The sequence below is a fragment of the Rhea pennata genome, chromosome 11, assembly GCF_028389875.1.
Source record: "Rhea pennata isolate bPtePen1 chromosome 11, bPtePen1.pri, whole genome shotgun sequence".
Classification (NCBI taxonomy): domain Eukaryota; kingdom Metazoa; phylum Chordata; class Aves; order Rheiformes; family Rheidae; genus Rhea; species Rhea pennata.
In genome coordinates, this window is record NC_084673.1 from 2,222,485 (window position 1) to 2,245,471 (window position 22,987).

Below are 22,987 nucleotides of genomic sequence, written 5' to 3' on the forward strand. Positions count from 1 at the left end.
CTGCTGCAGGAGAAGGAAGGGGGGGGGGGGGTTTGTAGCTGGAGCCTGGTTCGTATTCGGTACCAAGGAAACATTGTGCTGGTCACGGTGCCAGAGATGCTGCATCTCAAAGGAGGAATAACACTGAGCTCCAGACCACATGTGGTCTTCACGTTTTGTAGGAGATGGGGTGACAGCCCCAAAGACGTGGACACATTCCAGGTTATTTAATTGCTTTCTGCCTCCCTGAATTCCTCCGGCACTTCCCCCGGGTGTGCTGTACCTGCTTCCTGTCCTGAGCCGAAGCATGGTGCAGCTGGAGTCACATTCCCCCAGGCATGGAGTTGAGAACGTGCTAAAAAACACTGGATTGATTGAAAACTTGCTGGTTTTCAATGCTAGGATGAAGCTGCATCTGTGGCTCCTGCAGAGGAGCTGCCTCTCTCCGCAGGGCTGGGGCAGCCTTGCAGCAGCACTCACAGCTGTCCACCACCAGCAACCCCGTTGCAAACCATCAGACGCCACACACCAAACCTACAGAAAAGCAGGGAGGATCAGGCCTTCATCCTCCACCAGGACCTAATCTGCAGTGAAGGGGGCAGGGCGATGTGCACGTGCAGGCGATCAACAAGCAAAGGCCCAACCCGATGCTGAAGACCTGTGAAGGCTGGTGGAGCTGCTGCTCCAGGGCGACGCTTCTCCCCGCGCACGTTCTCAGCAGGCTGCTAGAGCAGAGCAAGGAAAAGCAGGGCCAGGGAAGCGCGACTCGCTCCTGAGCTCCAGCAGCCTCCCCAGCCTTGCGGGGCCTGAGCCCACCGAACGCTCTGCTGCCTGACGGTCACAACCTTGCTAGCAAGCAGGAACCCCAGCCCTGCCCAAGGAGGGCAGCTCAGAGCCAGGCACAGCAACTACCAGCTCTAGCACTTTGGAAGTGTTTGGATGCAGGGGGTTAATAAAAGCTGTTTCCAACACCTGCAAAATAGCTCCATCAAAGTTTCAGCGCACCTGCAGTGCTGAGCGCATCATTCACTAGCTGGATTCGGAGAAAAGCCTTCCCAACTTTCCTCTTGCTGAAAATCAGATCTGCAGCTCTGACAAAGCAACGGAAACTGGATTCCCCTAGTTCTATTTAAGTCCAACCAATACACTTTGGAGAAGGGCATCACTGTTAAGCATTAAGCAAAATCCTCCCTTTAAGAAAACTCCATGGGCCAGGAGCACCCATGGCGGGTACAGCAGCAGGGGTGGTTTCAGGACTCATCTTGGAAGGCCACCACCGGTGTCAGCAAGTCAACAGATGAAAGGCTAAAGAAGATTGCCTGTGTGGTGTTGCTTTCCTCTGCAAAAACAATGCCTCTTTTTTAAAAGAAAAAAAAAAGTGCTTCTTCCCCTGTGATAGCAAAGGGCACCGTCACACTCGTGTTTCCACACTTATCTAGGGACTTCCAGACAGAGTGGCCTTTCCCTGACAGGGCAGACCGCCTCTCCAAACTCCTCCTCCCTTCAGAAGCAAAAACACTTCAGAAGAGCAGCTTTTATCACATCGATTTTCAGTATTTGGTTTATTGATCTTGATGCTCTTTTTTTCAACCAGGAAAATGCCCATCTCCTGCGAAAGGCCACCCTTCTGCGCGGCGAACGGCACGGCACTCCACCGGTCCTCCCTCTGGAGAGGCACGGGGGCTGGCACGAGAACCGAGCTCGCGGCACTGAACCTCGTCGTTCACGCCCCGAACACCCCCCCCGTCTGCAGGTAAGTTCGGTTCGAGACGCCGTCATTCGGATTCACCTCTCTTTCTGAACCGCGCGGGCTGCCCAGCTCGCCCTGCATCAATGGCAGACTGTGAAGCTGAGCCTTAACCCATATGCCGCTGGGATTTGTAATTAGGTATTTGCCATTGCCTCCTTGCTGGTGGAAGCTATTACTGAAGCGTATGAGCACAGTTGGGCCTATTAATAACTTCTCTCCAGGTGACTCCATGAAACAGTGTTTGAATTCACTTTCTAGAGAACATCTGGTGACAGACGGAGTACAGCAGAGCTTCGCCAGCCAGGACGCTTCTTCGGTGTTAGCCAAAGCATCAATTCCGAGCTGTTAACCAGAAGCTTTGCGATTAATTTGTAACCTAAGACTCAACTTCCATTCAATGCCAAGAGACCGTCATGGTGCTGGGGAAAGACAGAGTTTGCAGGAAGAACGTCAGGTCCTGGCAGCACTGGAGGGGTTTGTGAGAGCTCCCTGATGTGCAGTTTTGCCCCGTTTTTCTCTTTGGGGGCGTTTCAGTGCTCAGTCATCCACCGCTCGGCCAAGAACGCGCTGTCCCAGGGCAGCGTTTCGTTGCAGGCTACCAAAGGGGGTACAGGAGCTCTCAGCTGAGAGCTCTCCGCCGCCGCCGCGCTGCAGGTGAAGCTTTGTGCTGTAGCCTTACTTCAGGGGAACCCTGAGGCTCCCAGCTGGTACTAAATGACTGCAAGTTACCTTAACTTAAAATAGAAGCAAGTTGGCCAGCGCTTAGCTTATAATTCCTGTCATTTACTGTTTGCTGCTTTAAGACAGACATAAATAGCAGTTCACAGAATTAGACCTGCAAAATGAAGTATAACGATCCAGGGCAACATGGAGAGAAACCGTAGGTGTTCAAGAGAGACTGGAACAAATACTGTGCTAGGTCAAATGTTAAAGAATTATTTTCTCCCTGAGATTTCTGGGTTAGGTGGATTGCAAACAAGAGAGGACTCCAGAATAGCAGAGCACAACATGGAGAGAGTCTCTGCAATCCCTGTAAGCTGATGTAAAATAAAAGATTTGACCAGCCTAATTCCTGCACATTGAGCTCATTTGGAAAAAGAAATAAAGAAAGAAAAGCAAAAAAACCCCAGGTACCAAAATAATGTCCTGAGGCAGCAAAGAATGCAAAGCTTTGGTTGCAGAAGGCAGGGGAAAATAGGCACCCCAAGCTTCAACCCAACGAACCAGCCTCCTCTCCGCGAGCAGGGCTCCCCAAGATATGGACCTTCCCGACGCTAATCCGACACCGCTGCCTCCGTGCAGACAGTAACGAGCTGTGAGAGACCTTCTGCTCCTTTGCAGAATAAATGATCGTCACTGCTCTATTATGGATTCTGCTGAGCCAGTCCAGCAAGCTTCAGCTGGAAATACAATCTATTTCCAAAACGAGTCGCAGGCTTCATTTTACTTTTATTTTATTTTATTATTTTTTTACTTTTATTTATTGGCAAAATAGCTAGCCCTGGATATCTATATCAGAATCTTTCCTTTATAGCTGTTGTGCACATAGCATCCTATTTTCATCGAGAAAACAGGCATTTTTCTGAGTCTTTGGTAAAAGAAACTTTGAGAAAGTCTTTTGCAGACTACCTTAGAGCATTAAATAGAGACTATTCTTTCCTTGGAAACCAGGAAAGCAAGAAGGTTAGTACCAAAATAGCCTTCCTGAGTCATAAAATACTATCAAAATTATCAGAGAAGGCCGTTAGCAGAGCGGCTGGCAGAATGTGCTCGGGGACACCCAGTGTGGGGAGCCTTCGAGAACACGAACCGTTCCGGCAGCCTTGAGCGACGCTTTGCAAAAAGCCTAATCGCAACCAGACGGACGCAGCGCCCGAGCGCTACCGGGGCCGTGAGCGCGGAGCAGCCCTGCGCCACCCAGAAACCGCGGGGCACCGCAGAGCGCTCGCACGTCGAGCAAAAGTGGAAATGCACGCTTTTTCAGTCGCTCTAGCACTTCCACCACCAAATTTCTTTGGCGGCAGCTATAGCCACGTACGTTGTGACGCTGCGGGAGACGGTGGAGATAGCGAAGCTACGGCCCGCGAGGGCTGCCGCCCGGCCGCCCCGCTCCTCCGGCCTTCCCCCACCTGCCTGCTGCACCCAACCGCTCGCAGCCGCCTCTTTTGCGAGAACGCTCGCTAAATCCGCGCGCGGAGAAAGGGCCGTGCAAGGGCGGCGCGACGCTCGCCAGGCGACGCGTCGCGGAGCGCGTATCGCCGTGGCTCAGGCCCTCTTTGCAGTACGAATACGCTCCGGCTTTGTCTGCGGCTCTGGTATTCCGCCCAGGCAGGCTTTAACCACATCCCCTGGGAACCTAAACTGAAGCCTAATAGCTCTCATTGTTAAAACCCGTTTCCTGACATTCAGCTGCTTCTTCCTTCTATTCATGCCCAGCAGAATCGCAAGCTCCCGCCTGGTTGCGCCTTCAATTGTTCGAGGTGCTCCGGGTCCTTTCAAACCCTGATTTTGTCCCCGGAGAGCGTGGCATGTATCCACCAGCTTTTCATGTCCTCTGGATTTGTTTTGTTGAAACCTAATATCGCTCCGAGAGCGCGGGGACGTGGGGCAGCTCGGGCTCCGACGGACCGGTGTTCGCTGCCAGCTTGTTGAGCTGCTCCGCCAACATCCATCCTTGGCGTTGCAGCTCTTCATTCTTAGCCTTTCCCAATTGTTTTGGAGAAACACAGTTTATTCCAGTAAAACACCAGCGCTTAGCAACGCTACGGTTAACGCCAGCAGCTACGCTATAGGCTCGGGCCAGGAAGCCCTGCTGTGCAAGAGGCAGCTTTGCCGGTGCCTGCTGCCAGCGCGGACAGCCAGCCTGGGCCCGGCTGCACGATGGCTATTCCTGCTAAACAAAAACAGCCAAAACAGCCTCCGTCCTGCCAGCAGCAGCAGGAGGCATCAGTGAAGCTTGACTATCGCTGGAATTCAGAAAAAGAATAACCCAGCGTAACTGGTGCCTCTCCTCAAAACAGGGGTATACGTTACCCCGCGTTTATTAAAGCAGGAACTCTGAAGCATGCAGGATTAAAAATCAGTCCCCTTGAACTGGATAGAAAGTGCTAACAAATCTAGATTCCCCCACCTAAGCAGGACGTTGCAAGTTTCTGAACAGATTTTGGAGGTATTTCCCACCTGAAGACTTTTTCCCGAGTTAAACCCGAAGCTGGACGCACTTGCTGAAGTGAGTCGACGTTACGGGCTAGCTTTGGTCATGCAAAATTGGAAATGGCTCCACGTGGTGGGGAGAACGACTAACGAGAGGGGAGTCTGCAAAATCAATCCGTTCTCAGTTGAAAGACTCTGAAACTACTGAGACACACTTGGAAGAGCCACAAAACATGGAAAGCGAAGAGAGACAGACGGGCCTTGAGGCACAGAGAAGACACTGTCCAAAAGACTGGCGTTCGCTTAGCCCATTGATGATGCTACACAGCAAAGGAAAGCAAAGGTTTAGGAAAAAATGCATGGTTTGGAGGATTATTCAGGTTCAGGTATTTGCTGCCACTGAGGAGCTGTACGACAGACCCAGCAAACTACAAATTTTTATTTTACCTTTTGTGCAATGAAACACTCTTCAGCAGTTCATAATCTAGTGCCTTTGCTTCCAGTTAATTGCACCTAGTAAAGCAAGGACTCATCGGAAAGAAAATGACCGCTCTTTGGTGGCTCTAAGAGCCCAAGAAATAACTCAAAGATTAATGAATTGACCCACTCCTTAATGAACTGATGGTTTGTATTTAGTGTTTTAGGAGGTTATCTCCACTGAAAAGCTGTCAGCAGCACTGGAAGCAACGGGGACCTTCTGGATGCTCCGTCGCTTGGCTGGCACAACGGCACCTTCCCCTCCCTCCCACTAAGGGTTTGATTTGAATAAACATTTGGAGAAGAAATATCCTGTCGTTTACTAGCAAAAAGTCTTGTTGGATTGAAAAGTAATGGAACTTTCAGTGCTGGCAAATCAACAAATCATCTAATTTTCAAATGAAGCTTTCCTAAAATTGTGAGGATACAGATTCAAATGGACACTCACATTTTTATACCATCTATCTGCAACATTTAAAATGACTAAATGAGGTCCTTCCAAATGTGTATTTTTTAAAAAATAAACAGGCTGAGGCTTTGAGCTTCCATTTGATTCCAATTTTTTTTTATGGCCATGTTATAAAACTCTTCAAAAAGGTTTTCAAATGGAAACACTGACAAACCATTAAGCATCAGTGAACACTGCAGCATTACTGAGCTCTTGCTGCATCCTGCTAGATCTGCTCAGGAATTTTCCTTCAGAATCTTTTCCAGCAGAGAGTGTGGTTTCTGTAAAGTGACACTTTTTCCAGGAAAATGTCAGTATTACTAACATTTTCCCCTTAGCTTTCCTAGGGAACATCTAAAAGAAACATTCTGGGCAGCCAGAACCGAACCTTCTGGTTTAATCATCCAAATGTTTCCTTGAGGTCACCAAACATTAACCTCTTTCCAAAGAAGCTGCTGTAGGGTGGGAGCTGTAGTCCTAAAACTGCTGTTTTAAAAGCATGAGACCTTAAGAAGACGCATGTATGATAGAGTGTGCAAGTAATGCAGATGCCACAGGGCTACACTGCAGACAGCTAGCGTTTCTAAACACAACAGCATTTGCAAGCTCAAAAGGGAACTATTTTGGCAAGGTGGGCTTCCCCGTTGCCCTAAGCAAGGTGACTCTTCCACTGTAATACCATCAACCCATTCCCGGATGGTTCATTTTGACCATACGGTGATTTGACTTCTGCAGCTTAAATTTCAGCTTGTTCATAGACTCTTTTCTGCAGGGAAGAGCTCCACCGAGTCTCAAAACATCTGAAATACGCCACAATACCAGGAACAAAGACATGTCACGATCAGCTACAAAATGACAAATTAAGCCTGCTTCTGCTGCAGAGCAAAGAAAGGAAATAAATCGAGGAGGAAGGAAAAAAGGTAATATCTATATCACATATAGTCTATTGGCTTTGGCCTTGATACACAATCTAGATTCAATTTGTGCTGTTGGCTCCCTTTGGCGTGCCCATAAACGCCCTAAAGTAGGAATCTTGACATAACGGGGCACCAACTGACTGCAAATACTGAGTATATTTGACAACATAAGAATTATGTGGAAATACAGTACTCCTGCAGGCACAGTTTCTCCTTAAATTCAGATATTCCTGCCTGGCTGAAATCACTGCAAATCTCACGTGCCTATCCAAAAGCCATGGCTCGATGCTTTGATATTAGACCACCGACACCGCCGACAACCAGAAACACGACAGAAGTTACCTATCAGTAAAGGTTTCAGCGCACAAGCCTCTAATCTGAGTAGCGTAAGCGGGTGGTAAATTTTTTGCTTGAGCATGCTATGCCTCCTCAGCAGCCGCGCTTCCCGACGAGATAGCAGTTCAGCGTGCCTTGTTTTCCAAAATAACCGGAGATTATTGATGTACTGCCAATGTTTTAACAGGAGAGCTCACTGAATCCCTCCCTGTCCCGAGCGCCGTGGGATCAGGGTGGGGACAGCACACGGGCTGCTGCAGGGAGGCGAGATGAAGAGCCCCAGAGCCTATTCATTGTTTTTCCATTTTAAAGAAAACACTTGCCTGTAACCGTAACCAAGAGGAGAAGCAGCCACCTCCTTTTTTCCTTGTTTGGTAAATAAACCTATGTTAAGGGTACTTTGTTGGAATGTTTATATGTTATTTATTTTAAAAAAATATACAGAGTACATTGATAGCACAGCATTTGGCCTATGTAAACAGGCATGGAGAAGGAGGGCAAAAGCATCTATGCACTGCTATGTGGAACGTCCTTTGGAGGGAGCAGGGATTTGTAGCTCTGCAGGCTTTCGCTTTCACGTTAACAGGAAAGATTAATTATGCCCCAAAGGTTAATAGCTTGATTTTATATATATATATATATATATATATATATATATATATATATATATATATATAAATATTATTTCTAGAAGGTCGAGAATAGCATCATGGGCCAGCCTTAGGGATTCTCCTCGTCCAGCTTGTAGGTACGGCTAGGGCTAGTGCAAAAGCACTGGCACAGGTTGCCCAGAGAGGTCGTGGAGTCTCCTTCTCTGGAGATATTCAAGGCCTGCCTGGATGCAACCCTGTCTAACGTGCTCTAGGTGAGGTTGGACTAGATGATCTTCAGAGGTCCCTTCCAACCTTACCGATTCTGTGAAAAGGATGCTCCTTTCTAAGGAAAACCCCATAAACGGAAGGTGACTGAATAACCTGTTCACTGGAGAAGTTTCTGAACTTCATGGAGACCGTGGATCGCTAGAAAGGCTTAGAAGGAGGGGCTCCACCGGGGCAGGTACCACCCCGTCTCCCACGAGGCTGCAGGTAGCACCACAGGGAGCTCCTGGGAGCCCTTGAAATTCACCACAGCCGAAAATTTCTGGTAGGAGGGTTTAATTAAACCAATAGCTCCAGAGGGAAAGCAAACAGCCTGCCTAAGTACGCCTGCGTGGGTAAGTACCAATGGCATCAAAGCTGGCAAAATTGCCACTTTTGGACCAAAGCACAGACGTTTTGCTCTGGTTTGGGATGTATCTCTATTTATTTGTTGAGGAGTAATTTGCCGCTATTCCAACTTCAGCAGAAATACTGCAAGCCCAATTTCTGACGGGTTTGCCGAGCGGTGGCTTTGGCGGCTCGGACGCGAGATGTTAGCCCGCAACGGGCTTCGGGGCCCTCGCTCCGCTCGGCGACATCGCCGCGGCACCGCCAGCCTGACACCGCCCAAGCGCCACGGCTGCCCCTAAGCGGGAGTCCAGACGCAGACCTGCTGGTTGGGCAGGCCCCACCGAGAGCACCCACGCCGCCGGCGAAGGGTCCTGGGGCGGGAGAGCTGGCCGCGTCGCACCGGAGCGACGAGGCTTTCCAGGGAGCCTGCGCCAGGAGCCCCACGGGGCCAGGGCCCGAGCCCATCGCTGCTCCCAGCGAGCCGGCATCAGCTTCCAGGCAGGAAGGCAGGAAGGAAGGACGGGAGGTGGCAATTTTGGGACGGGGTGGGGGGGGGGGCCGTATCATGGAGTTGGCTCCAGGGGCGAGCGGCAGCCCGCGGCGGGCAGTGCGGGGGGTCTCGCGGGCTCCCGCGCTCGGGAGCCCCCGTTTGCGGGCGCTGGGTCTCCCGTCCCCCGCGCGCGGGGGGCAGGCGGCTCCCGCTCCGGCCGCGGCAGAGCCGCGGGAATTACCCCCGTCCCGTTTGCTAACTGCCCCGGGAGACCGGCGCGTTTTGCATCTCCAGCCCTCCCCCAGCCCCGAAACTCAGCACCCGCGCTGGCACCTGGGTGCCACGCTTTGGCCATCCCTTCCCAGCGTATCCAGATTTTCCTCCTGTCTTTCTACAAATGCTTGCTCGGAAAAAGAAAAAACAACAACAACCCCCCCCCCCATCACTCCCGATCCGAATCCGCAGTGGCGTTTTAGAGCCTGCCCGCGCCAGGAACCCCCGGAGGACGCGGTGCCGCCGCGCCCGGGGCTGTTACGCGAGATCTCCAGGAAGTCGCTTGAACCGCCCGGATAAAAGCCGGCGGCAGCTGGGCGGGATGCAGAAGCGAGGCGGCGCGGGCTGCATCACCCACCGGCCCGGGGAATAAAGCGTTAGCCCCAGCCGCGCGATGACTCGTTCACCGGCCTCGGCCGCCCGCGGGAACTGCCAAAGGGAGCGGAGGAAGAGGAGAAGCAAGCGCCGCGAGCACGGGGCGCGCTAGCGGGGAGGCCGGGCTTTAAAAGCGGGCTCGGGCTTCCCACCCTATGGAACCGGAGACGGCTGGAAAAGCGAGGAGAGGGCAGCGACCGCCCCGCGAAGGCGCCGCGGCAGATCGGCCCTTCCCCGCCGGAGGGGTAACAGCAAAGGTAAGAGAAAAAACAGAGCGCGCCGCGGCCGTGCGCGGAGCGGAGCGGAGCGGCTGCAAGGCGGCGGGAGCTTCCCCGGAGAAGGCGCTGCTCCCGCTTACGTCCGTCAACAGCTGAGAGCCCACGGGTTTCCCGGCGGAAGCCCAAGCCTTTCGCGGCGAGCCCGGTCCGTGCTAGCTCGCTCGGTGGAGAACGTTTGCAAAAGACTCGCTTTAAACCTCAGCTTAGAAAGATGCCTTAATTTCTCTGCCCTGCAGCTTTTAGGGGCTTTCAGATGCCTCCCCGCTCCCCAAATCTCCCCTCGCCTCTTTGCTCTTAGTTTTGTAACTGGAAGGGAAAATAATTAGTGGTGCTAAAGAAGAAAAACCCAGGCTTTCCAAGAGCTTTCCGCGCTGCTCGTGGCCAGGGGCAGGCCGGGGCAGCCCCGCCGCAGGCGCCGGCGGCTCGGCCCGGGGCTCCCCCCGCCCGCCCGGCGCGGGCAGCGCGCCTCCCCCCAGCCCGCACCGCTAGCCGAGGGCTGGCGGCCGCCGCGCTGTGCGAAAGGAAGGGAGGGGAGAGGAAAAAAAAAAGAGATTTGAATGGTTTCTAAAATCCGCCGACCGGGAAGAAGCCGCGGTGCGAACGCGGTCGCCTGGCCGGAGCGGCACGCTGCAGTAAAGCCCCGCAGCGGTTTTTTTCCGTCCAGGCAGATCTCTTCCTTGAGCAACGCTGTGATTTGGCTGGAAGAGGGGAAAGTGCCTGTTTAAAGCACAAAAGATGGTCTCCATTTTTTTTTTTGGGGGGGGGGGTAATTGCTGTGCGAGCTGCTCGGCCGTGTTGTTGTAGGGGAAACTCAACCCTCCTCAGCCCGCAACGCTCATCGCGGCACCGAGCGGGCCGAGCGACAGAGTTTTCCGCCCTTATTGTTTGGTTCAGGCCTGTGGAAAATATCCCTTGCTGAGGGAATTTTTCTCTACTCGCAGTCGGTATCTTAAAGACACAAGCTGAAGGGAGGCTGGTAGATAAACGTGGCAAGAACGGAGGCTTCCAGCTTACAAGATGTTCTCAGCTTCGCGTACTGGGCTCAAGAGACCTGGTTCCTACAAGCTGCCTTAAAAAACAGGATAAAAGATGTATTTTTATACTGAAAACTTCAAAATATCACTCTGCCTTTCATTTATATCTAACATTTAGTCCTTTTAAGTAACTCGTTTGCAGAATTCCACAAGAAAATCTGAATATAGGTTTACACAAACAGAAAAAGTTGTCAGAGGTGAAATGACCGAGGCACACCACACTTGAGGCCATTTAAAGATGCAGCTGTTCGAAAGAAATATGACTTAATACAGAAGTACCACTGCAGAAGAGCTTGCAAGAAAAGCTTGTAATTTTTAATAATGTTCACCCTCTTTCTTTCTTTTTTTTTTTTTTTTTTTTGAAAGGAGATGATCATATCTTTTATTATTGCCCCCCTCTATGAACAGGGCAGTAAAGCCTAGAGGATGGGCAGTGCAGGGTCCACAGGTCAGTGATAAGGATGTTCCCCCGTCATAGCACTTTTTCGTCTTCTTTCTCTTACTAGTATTCTGAAAGCCAAAATAAAGCAGGCAGGAAGCTAACCTCACTACTCGGGTGGGTTCAAAGCCTTTTAATTTTAAAAGAAAGTCAAGGGAGGGAGGAAAGGAGGAGGGGACTCGGTGTGCATTTCACTTTAATCCCCAGAGAGTAAAAATGACACTTCTCCTTGGCAGAGGTTAGGTCAGTTGATTAAAAATCAATGTCTTTTAAATTCTGGAGTTAGGAGTTGAGCTCATAGGAGGACGGACAGACAGATCAAACGCCTGAATGCAGCTGCCCGCTCGCTTTTGTTTTTCTTTGCAATTTGACAAAAGACACGAAAAACAGCTGCACCTTCCAGCTGCTCCTGGAGGCCAGTCCGGCCCTCCGCAGGTCCTCCCAGGTGGAGTCCCGCGTGTGCGGAGACTCGCCCTGCTCCTTCACGCGTCGCACCTCCTCCGTAAAGACGGACCTGATTTAATCTCAGGGGAGAGGAGCCCGCTGCCCTGCACAAAAGGCAAATTCTCTCCTTGGAAAGAGAAGTTACTCACAGGAGCAGACAGTGGCCCCGCAAGAGTTCCTCAAACGGCTCATCTTCTGAATTTAGTCCCGTAAAGGGGGGTAAAGAGCCATGGCTTCAGAAGGAAGTTCACCTTAGCCGACCCCCGTTGCAAGGAAAGTTCTCTGAATTATCTGGAACGGGGGGGTTTCGTTCTGTAGAAAATGCAAAGCCTCTTTATCTTGGCAAGTTTGAGCAAGTCACATTGAAGGGCATTCATCAGCGCCTGGGCGCGGGGACAAAGATGCACGCAAGCAACAGAATACATTGCTTTCTCTGTACATAATACGCTTTTATAATATTTTAAAGTCCTGCTATGCCCACAGACAGCCATGACTGAAGATCATTCATCTAATATTTTTCCCATTTTAATTTCTGAACTTGCAGATAATGCACCGCCTTCCACCACAACACGCACTCGCTCTCACACGGGAAATAGGAATTACTGCCCTGATTCTCCTTCACTGGTGTCACTATTAGAAAGGTTTTTATGCAACTTAATGCAGAAACATCACTTGCTCTCTCTCATTTTGTATTTTTGCATTGTGTAGTCATTCTATGTTGAGCCTCTTAGTTCAACTTTGCTCTCTGTAGTAATGAAAAGTACTGTAGCTGCACGTTCTCTTTCCTTGCACACGCTTTCATTACACCCCACTAAGTATTTCTCAAGACCTTAATGCTTTTCCCAAGGAGGGTGGTGAGGGAGATGCCATGAAAACCCTGCTCATGCCTCCAGATCAGCCAAACACCCCGAGACGAGGGGGACGAGCGGCCTCATCCCGCCGGGGCGCAGCAACCCGGGAGGGCACCAGCATCTGCTGCTGCGGCGAGGCCGGCCCACGAACCGGGGGAAACTCAACCTGTCTGCACCAACCAACCTGCACCAAGCTTTGGCGAGGAGGGAGGCCTCGCACCTCGGACTAAAGCACCTGGAGAGCAAAGCCCTGGGCGACCAGCTCCCTCTGGCAACACAGCCGGATCCACCAAGGTCCTGAGCAAAGCGCTCGTTGCCGCTGGCCTCGCCGCGGGTGGGACATGCCCAGCACGCAGAGGGAAGGCAGGTCCCTGCCACCGAGTTTCACCTGGCGAGAGCTGAAACGGGCGTTTGTGCTGCTGGGAAGCTTGCTGAAGCTAATGCATGCAAAGAGGAGGAGGGGAAAAATAAAAGCCTGTAATTTTTGGATAAACAGAGGTGAAAGTTCAGCTCTGCCACTTCAGCCAAGCGCCTGGAAAAAGGACGGAGCCCGGAGGCAGAGGAGGAGCCCAGCAGCTTCCCAGGCACCAGAGAACCACTGCAGATGGTGTCAGAGGAAGCAAAGGAAGGCCACAATTTTGGGCAGAACTGGAAAAGGTTTTGGAGCCAAAAGCAAATAAACTGGTTCCTGTTGTTAGATTCCTGAGTGTATTCAGAGCAACAGGACTTCTTTCTTTCTTTCTTTTTTTAATGCTTTCTGTCAATAAACAAGACTACATCAAAGACGACGCTACCTCCATCATCAATTTCTCTTCCAGATTGAAAGCAACCTTCAAGCATTGAGTCAAATAACTGTTTTTCATCACTTCTTCAATTTTTTTCATTGCATCTAAATCTTCTCTTACCATGCTCTCTATTGGGTCTTGCAATACCGTTATAGAGAGAGGTCCCCTTAGCAAAAGGCCTGAGGCTCCAAAAAAGCAACATTCCTACAACATTCCAAGATCCGACTGAGATTCCTTTGCAAGTGAAAAAAAAAAGCCTGTCTTATAACAGCAAAATGATACAGGCCCAGCTGTGAAGTCTGGGGTGAATCCGTCATTACCAGCCTGTAGATTAGCCTCTTAGAAGGCCAAAGCTCGGCAAGGGTTAACCGGGTGATGCAAACCGAGAGAGACATTCTTAGCGAAAACAAAAAGAGAGTCATGCCCCGAGGATCAGTGGCTGAATATGGGGTAAGTCAGTTCACTATTCTCTTCAGAAGGAAACATTTTAATTAGCTCAATACAAAACAGATACAGCACAGAGAAGTCACCATGAGCAGGAAATGCTTTGTAGGTCTCAAAGGACGAAGGAGACAACGGCAGTGCTGACCAATTAAAAGGAAGAAAAAAAAGAGAGAGAGAGAGAGAGATGGGGGGTGCTTTGGGATTAGATCTGATGGGCTCAGGTTTCCATCTTCAAGCAGAATTACGCTGGTGTCCTGCTTCTAAACTCGCTCACCCTCCTCCTGCCTGGCAGCAGAAGGCAGCTGCTGCCCTTGGTGGGTCCTGAGGTCCCAGCAGCGGTGGGGAAGGAGGAGCGCAGAGGGCCGGCACGCGTCCTCCAGCCCCAGCTGCTTCCCGGGAGGACTTCTGGTGGCCGAGGCGAGGGGAGACGCCTCGCCAGCCCCTGCAGAGCCCAGTGCTGGGAGGTGGGTTTCTTCTTCTAGCTAAGAGGATTTGACAGAATTTGAAAATCAGATGGCGAAACCTCACTGACCGAGACGATCATGCGTAACTCATGCTTTCACCTCCCTCTCAGGTGCGGGAGATGCTCCTGGGCGCGCTGTAAATAGTGGGGAATCAAGGTGACGCCAGCATTGAGGACCCTTGTGCGGTTCTGCCTGTCTTTTACGCTAATCGGCAGAAAACGGCCCCCTTGCCCGTGGGCCGGCTCAGCATTCATTCTGCTAAAGCCTGGGGAAGAATGGTCCTTTGAAGCTGCAGAGACCTTTGCTGGACTTCAAAGCCACACTTCTAACTACTTCTTTCCTACTGTTCTCAAATACATCACTTCGGATTAGTAAATGAAAGAGATTAAAGCATTTGCACTTTCCGTCACTTTTTATAGTCAATAGTGCTTTGTTTACAGGCAGCGGCTTTGCTTCCCGTTGCATAATCCCATTGGCTTCTCCCGCTCATACCGCACCGGGAAGAAACGTAGGGAAAGGTTACTGTAAAGCCAAAGAAGTGACAGGGGAGACCTAGAGCTCAAAGCAACTTTGCAAGGTGGCCAGCTTAAAAGCTGAATCAAAACTTTGTCTCCATCAAAAGCAAGCTGCAAGTGCTGCAAGCGCTGTTTGCCCCAAGCAGCAGACAGCAGAAATCGGACCAGCAGCTCCTGCTCCGGCACACGGAAAAGCCCAAACACCAGATCCCTCTGACTTGCAACATTTATCCCTAAAACTGCTTTCAGTTAATGCTCTCAAAATTCTCTTTGCAACCAAAAAAAAAAAAAAAAAGGACTAGCAAAACTTCTAGTGAACAGAAAGGGTAACTAGTAAGCTGAGATCCTTTTGCAACCCCCGAGATGCTGCGAGAGCAGCAAAGCAGTCGCGAATGCAAACACAGCAGCAAGCCCGTCTCACCGCGCTTTCAGTTGCTGCTTCGCTTTCTTTGAATTCACATTTTCAAACAGCTTGCAAATGAACGTTAGCAACAGTTTAGAGGTGATCAGTTTGGTGTTATGATAGCTCCTGAGCAAGAAGAGTCCAAGTCCTATAGCCCTACGCAGAATTATCACCTAAACAAAAATGTTCAGGGAAAAAAAAATCTCGTTTGGACCTCTAACATAATTACAGCAGAACAAAGGACGGAAATAAAAAAGAAACTGAAAAAAGCGATAGCTGACGTGGCTGCAGAGGCGCACCGCTGGGTTGGAGGTGGGTCTGAGGTGGGGCGCCCGCATGAGCCCCGCTCGGGTGAAAACCTGCCGCTGAACGCGATCCTCGTCACGAGAAGGCACAAAGCGCACGCTGTGCCCCAGGAAAATGCTTGTTTATGTTCGAGGTCAGGGTCTGAGACTGCGTCGAAGCACGGCATCGTTGCCATAACCTCCAGACATTTCTGGACAAAACCCAGAGAAAACCCCCGAGGCCGGAAAAGCCACCTTTGGGGTCTGTCAGTTCTTTGGTTTCTGTACGGCCACCGCCACCTACACAGCCTGTTTGTCAGCTGGTTTAGCGATAATGCGGGTACAGATAGCGATCTGGAAAAAAGGTCTTTCAGATTTGCAAGGTTTTCATTTGGTCAGTCACAAACCTCGTACGAAACGGCGCTGTGGCTTTCGCTATTTCAGCGAGCGCGCACGCGGGATGCCCTACGCCGTCAGGCTAATAAGGACACGCTCATCTTACATCTCCTATTAAAAGTGAGGAGGAGAAAAAGAAAATATTAAGATGCAATATCAGCCCCAAAATTCACACTAATCTTTTTGGCTGTAGTTTAACGGACCGGTGGAGAACAAGGTACCCGCACAGAAACAGAGAATGCCCCATGCAGAATTACAGCATCTGACTTTAAAACGCGCTTTGTACCTGCAGCAATTATTTTCAGTGCACACAGATGGCTGGTCTGAAGCAAGCCCTAAGCTGGCTCTTTCGAAGGTTCCTCGGGGTGGAAGGAGAAGGGACTGGAAGGATTGGAAACGGGATTCTTGGGGGCGTCTTGGGGAGCAGCAGGTAGAAGCTGTTGAGGACGCGGAGGGTGGGATGCGGTGAGGATGCAGGCGCAGGAGCTGCGCTGCGGGAGCCCTCTGCGGCTCCCGGGGCCACGCGAGCAGCGCCCCTTCCACGAGGCAGGAGATGCTCTCCGCACCCTGCTCCGACGGCTAGGCACGGCCCTTCCTCCTCCTTCCCCCCACCCTGCTTTAGATGCGGGATTCAAAGTTTGGTCTGCCTGAAAAACACAACTGCAAAGCGACTTTGCTTACGTTCACTTAACCCTGCCTTTTGAAACGGGCTGTTGCGAGCGTTTTCCGCCAGCAAAGCCCGAGCGGCGGTGAACGTGATCCACGCGAAGATCGCCCAGCTGCTCTGCTACTCACCGGACGGGAAGGAAAACGCATCTGACGTTTGGATAACTAAACCTGCGTGGGAGAGGTGCCGACCCCCCGAGACGGCCCTCGCGCCAGGGGCTCGGACCGCGGCGGGCCGGCACGCTCGCTTCCACGCGCGGCGGGAGAAAGTCCGTTTATTGAGGTTACAGCGCAGCGACGTGCGCGCTGCGGGGGGTGACGAGCCACGAGCCCCATCTGTTCGGCTGAGCTCTACGCCAGGAGGCAAAACCGCGGCACTAACGCGCGCTTCTGCGCCCAAAGGCGTTTCAACGCGGAGGTGAGACTCCGGTTATTTAGATCACTCCGTGTGCGAGGAAAAAAGCACCTTTGAGATTTTAATACCAAAAAGTTTAAATGCTCAATGTTGTCTTTAAGCTGCTCTCTATCATTTCAAAACCAAGTTCATTCTGCCGTGAATTTAGCAGAAAAAACGCCGAGAAGGTGTGTGCAGAAGCCCAAGGGGGCCTACGGAGCAGTTTTGGGAGACACCCGCTCTCGGCAGTCCTCGCCACGCGATCCGCAGCCACCCCGTAGGAGCCGGTCTGCTTCTGATTTGAACGTTTGCTGATGCAGGAGCTCACTGCAAACGCGCAACTCAAACTGCAATTAAAACGAGGAAAGAATCTGCTCAATTGGTTGAAGGGCACGTAGCAAAGTCTTCCGAGGAAGTTAAAGTGAATTCTGCTAGTTCGAGGCGTGCAGGGCCGACGGCGGCCGCCACCAGGCACCGGCGCGAGGCAGCAGCTCGCCGCCCCAGTCCCGCCGCGGCGCGAATCCCTCCGACAGCATCGCGCACGTAAACGCGCTTCCAAAGTCATCTCGTTGGACGCCCAACGGTCCGAGCCGTCCCAGGGTCATCTTTCTGAGGAGAGCGCTCCGGGCACCCTCCCTTCCTGCTGTCTCGCTCTGCTCCCGGCCCGGGTCGCGGCAGCGGCGCTGCCGGGGAGGGCAGGACTCGCGCCTCCCCCCCGGCAAGGCTGCAAGCGCAACGCCCGTCTCAGCGCTGGACGTTTTACCAGCTGACTCACTGACAGCGTGCAAGAACAGGCGTCAGCGTAAACACTTCCAGCAAGAAAACATATGGAAAACATTTACATTTCATCAGATATTTTGCATCCCAAGTTGTCCCAATTCTGTGCTTTCTTCCCCCATTTGTTTGTTTATATGTTGCCATTTCAACCTTTAACACAAGCTTTTTCAGTTACACATCTGTCAGAGTTGCACCATGTTGTTAGATAACCACTTTCTGGACCAGATCCAGCTCTTCACAGTGGCCTCATCTCTCTAAAATGCTCCATAGTTTTAGCTACTAAGACACTTTTTTTATATCACAGTTTACAAGAGGACGCCAACTTTGCTTCATACTTGGTTTGGTACGTTTTACGGTGCAAAGGTCTCTCCTTCAGCTCTCCAACTTTGCTCCGCGTCTCCAAGCCATCACCAGCTGCCGTGCCCGCGCTCCACGTCACAAACTCTCCTTTCTCCAAATAGTGAGACTTTCTGACCACTTTTTTACAGGCCTCAGAAACACACACTTAGAATAGCAATAAGAGAACATCAAGAGAGCACAGAAAGCACTTATTTCTGGTAAACAGCACACTTTGACTATACACCTCTCCAAAGCTTGCTGAATTGGGACAAAGTCTTATGAGTGCATGATTTACGAGATTTCTCAAGCTTCTGTTTCCAAACCTCGACAAAGAGAGGGGAAAGTAAAGCTGTCAAAAACTACAGGAGTCCCCTTCTGAAAACTTTTTTTTCTAGAGGGGAAAACATGAAATGATTTGCAAAATATTACCATTTTGCAGAAATTTAGAAGGAACCCCTCTCCCAACTTTTTCAAAAGTGGCAAACATTTACTTTCTGGAAAGCATTTATGGTAAACATTTCTGAAATACAACTTTTCAGTTTTTCACTCTGAAAAACTTGTTTAGGACGTTCTTATTTTCAAAAAGAAAAAAGGCAAAGCAGCACTTGCCAAAATAAAGGTTTTTTTAATGCTTTTTGATTTAAAAAGGGGTTATAAAACCATAGAAGTTTTATTTTTGCACAGATAAAGGCAAACTCTAAAAAATTCAACTCCTTTCTGCCCTCAATACATGTTTAGGTGAATACTTCAGGCTGCCATTTGCCTCTATACCTGGGCAGTATCATGGGTTCATGGTCTAATTTCTTTCCAAATATACCGGGCCGCCGCCACCTGAAAATTTTTAAGAAAACCCTTTCCAGCGTGCAAAGCTGGAGTCAGCTATCACTCTCCCTTCCAAGGGGAGGACTAGCGAGCAAAGGGGGAGGGGAAGGAAAGGCTGAGTTCAGTACCTGCTGCGTTCAACTTTGAAAAATTCCAGTAATAGTAGAATTTAGGAAGACTACGTTGTAAACGAATTGCTGGTCTTGTCTGACGCCCATTCCTTTGGGAAGGAGAGGATACGTGCTCTCTGGCGCAGACGCTTTAACTGACAGTAGGCTGCAGGACTGATAACTTCTCTTTGTCTCTCCTTTAGGGCGAAGGGACTCGTGGCAAACTCATGGTAGCAAGGTGTCAAGCAACCCTCCTGGGATGTGTTTCTTCAGGATGAAAGGAGAGCACTACCTTATTTTATGGATGTCACTGAAATAGACTTTGAGGTTCTTTGGAAGCTCATCACAAGCCTGGCATGGGAAACCACAGCAACAATCATACCTGCTTGACAGATGATTCCTTTAAGTACAACTTGTACGGGGCTGTGTACAGCGTGGTCTTCATCCTCGGTTTGATTACTAACTGTGCCTCCCTCTTTGTTTTCTGCTGCCGGATGAAAATGCGCAGCGAAACAGCCATTTTCATGACAAACCTGGCTGTTTCAGACTTGCTGTTTGTGTTCACCTTGCCTTTTAAAATTTTTTATAATTTCAACAGGCACTGGCCTTTTGGAGACAGCCTATGCAAGATTTCCGGTACAGCATTTCTCACTAACATCTACGGGAGCATGCTGTTCCTCACCTGCATTAGCGTTGACCGTTTCCTTGCCATCGTCTACCCGTTCCGATCTCGTACCATTAGGACAAGGAGAAATTCAGCCATAGTATGTGCTGGTGTTTGGATACTGGTCCTCAGCGGTGGAATTTCAGCTTCGTTGTTCTCCACAACCAACGTCTCTAACACCAGCACAACCTGCTTTGAAGGTTTTTCGAAACGTATCTGGAAAACCTACTTGTCTAAGATCACTATATTTATTGAAGTGGTAGGATTCATAATTCCTTTGCTACTCAACCTTACGTGCTCTTCTTTAGTACTCAGGACTCTTCGGAAACCTGCCACCTTGTCTCAGATTGGGACAAACAAAGAGAAAGTACTGAAAATGATCATTGTGCATGTGGCCATTTTTGTCGTGTGCTTTGTGCCTTACAACTCCATACTCTTCTTGTATGCTCTTGTGCGGTCCCAAGCAATAGCAAATTGCTCCTTGGAGCGCTTTGCCAGGACCATGTACCCAATCACGCTGTGCATCGCAACAACGAACTGCTGCTTTGACCCGTTCATCTACTACTTCACCTCAGAATCCTTCCAGAAGTCTTTCAACATAAAAACACAGATGAAAATGGATTCTCTTTTCAAGACTGAAACACCTCTAACAAAGACTGCGCTACCGGCACCACAGGACGAAATAAGTGACCAGGCTATTACGAACGGGGGAGATCCAACATCTGAATCACATTTCTAGTGATGTGTTTACACATGGAGTTATCCCCCAGTCATTTCTGCATTAACACCATGTGCAAAATAGTTGCTTCTGAATGTGGGTTCACGCATGGTGCTACTGAAGAAAAGCTAATGGGGGATAGCTACACAGGTGGGCAAATGCTCTCACGGGAATTGCTCCATCAGATGCAACAGGCACCTCCATTTGAGAACATGAGATACAATAATCCAGATGGATCTCTTTGGAGATTATGGATGGGTGACCATACGCACCAGCTGAGGAGGGAATGGAACAGATTCTTTAATCACAAGATGCCAACATTTGGCATTTTCTCCCCTCAGCATTTGATGTGGGACCAGTTGGGAAACACACAATTTAATTTTCTTAGAGATATCTGCCAATATTTCATGTCTTCTGGAGATGAATCATCATATGCTAACTCAATAACTTCACACAATATGTATGTTTGCTTAAAAAGGTGTAATAAAAGCCTTGGCTTTTTCTTTTTTCACTGCAAGAGTATACATCCTGGTTTTACTAGATACAGGCATTTTACATTTATTTTTTGGAGCTGCCTGGAGTGTAAATAACTCTGTTTTGAAAAGAAGGCAAAATAGTTGCTTGCTGATACAAAAGAAAATTAATAAGAGAATAATTAATGAAGCAATTTAGAATTAAGTTTCACTCTTGTACAATTAAGCTGCTTTTTATTCTAAATGCCATCTCTAGGGAGAAGTAAAAAGTGCATTATGGCTGTGTTGCACCTGGGTTTTATATCCCAGGAGATTTGTGCAACTATTTCTGGTAAGAGCTGGACTACAAAGTCAGCTGAAAGAAAGGGTCTGAAACCCCAGAGTCCTTTCTAGGCCAAATGTCTTATATGAAAATTGTGCACAACCGAAGGACTGAAAAACCACAGAGTGCTGATCTTGCTAAAGAACTTGTTTGGATATAGACAACTGGTGTCCTATTAGCAGAATTAATCTTCTGCCACTTAGCACAAGATCTTGTAAGTGATTTTTTGCTATATTTTTTGCTACACAGTCAACTAATTAAGCTAGAGGTCTGAAAGCAATTCCAAAAAAGGAGTAAAACAAGTTAGCTGCACTGTTTTCCTAGCTAGTCATAGCAATGTGTTTTCTTGTTTTGCAATTAATTTATTACATCCTGCACTTCATTTTAAAGATATAGATTATATAAATATATGTGTAAAGTTAACTATCTGTATGCTGTTGCATTTTACTACATGGTTCATTCCTGCAGCCTTTGTAGGGACAGGTGCTGACCTTAACTGGTAGATTCACTCTTCGAGACAAGACATGTAAATGAGACAAACATTTAACATGGAAAAGAATTAAATTATTACTTATTAGATCAATGATATACATTTTCTGCTGGACAGCATAAAGCTGCTTCTAGGGCCATATTGCCAATAAAAGACAGATAAAAAGTTAATGGAACAGCTGCCTTCCACTCAACCACTTATCTTAATTCTCTTGGATCAAATCTCATGAAATACCGAGCGCTACACATCAAATGCAATTACTTCCCCAAACAATTGGAGGTTTTAAAAGTGTGAAAAGAACTCAGCTGCAAAAAATGTTTCCCTTCAAAGCATAACATTTTATGTAGCACTGCTTTAACTCTGAATGAAAAAGTAATTTGCTTAACAAGCCTAAGATAGGCCCTCGAGGTCGTTCTGTTTTAGCTCTAAAATGACTGTTGGTTACGTAGTGCCCCTGGCTTTCAGCACGCGTTGCAGAGAACAAGCATATAATAAATTCATTACATGACGGGAGCATCAGCGCAGCCAAACCATTGTATCGCCGCTCTGAGTTACGGCCGTACGCGCTAGAAACTTGCCCGTGAGAGGCGCTTGGGAGATTTTTGCTGCATATTAAACCCTGCCGGGCCTGTTTCAACGCTTGCCATGAAACGTGCATTTTCTCAAAGAAGCCGTTTCCGCAGCTTCAGATCAAAACCCAAGGTGAGGCGAGCGGGATTCGGAGGCTCCGACGCGAGCCGGGTTTTCCCACGTGCAGCAAAGCACCCTTCGCCCCGCGGCAGCGCCAGGCGAAGGAGAGCGCTCGGGTTTTCAGGGGTGGCAGACAGAACGGCGGTGGAAAGGATGCCTTAAAAACCTGAAATTGTGGTGCTGAAGATGCATTGCAAACCCTCTTCCTACCGGCAAGAAAAATATACGGTGCATGAGTAAGTGCAGTTATCTGAGGTGAAAATTCTTCTTATTTCACTTCTATAATGAGAGGATAGGAACTTGTTTGCATGCAAGCTGGTGCTCAGTGGGCAGCTTTTTACCGGGCAGCGTGCCTCCCTCCCGTTTAAGGCGCTGCGTTCCCCTCGCCAGCAAGCAGCAGCACGGCGAGCCGCGCGCGGGGCCGGGGAGCTTCGTGGGAGCGGGCGCAGCTCAGCACCGCTGCCCGCAAGCGGCATCTCGCCTGCACGAACCCTGCGAGACCTTCTGCTCTGCGCCCTGCAGACCTTCCCCTAGTTAAATTCGAAGAAAGAAAGAAAAAAAAAAATCTAATGCAGCAACCACTGTCTAGCCTTCTTAAGGAAACGTTACGAGAGAGGGGGGAGGAACTCGCTGCGGCTGGACAACATCCAGGCTGTGCATACATAGCTTAACTGTAATACGAGCATAATGGGTGTCTTTTTCTACGTGAAACTAGTGCCAACGCTTGCAAATTTCTGTTTGCAGTTTTATGGGGCAAGAGCTGTGGTTGATACTCTCAC

General features: G+C 49.6%; 1 protein-coding gene across 1 annotated transcript; it reads left to right on the forward strand.

Moving 5' to 3' along the window:
• Positions 1-9,370: 9,370 nt before the first annotated feature.
• Positions 9,371-20,744, forward strand: LPAR4 (lysophosphatidic acid receptor 4). Its single transcript, XM_062584891.1, has 2 exons — positions 9,371-9,663; positions 19,055-20,744. Exon 2 carries the CDS (start codon positions 19,208-19,210, stop codon positions 20,252-20,254), a length of 1,047 nt encoding a protein of 348 aa, XP_062440875.1. The 5' UTR covers positions 9,371-9,663; positions 19,055-19,207; the 3' UTR covers positions 20,255-20,744.
• Positions 20,745-22,987: the final 2,243 nt, after the last annotated feature.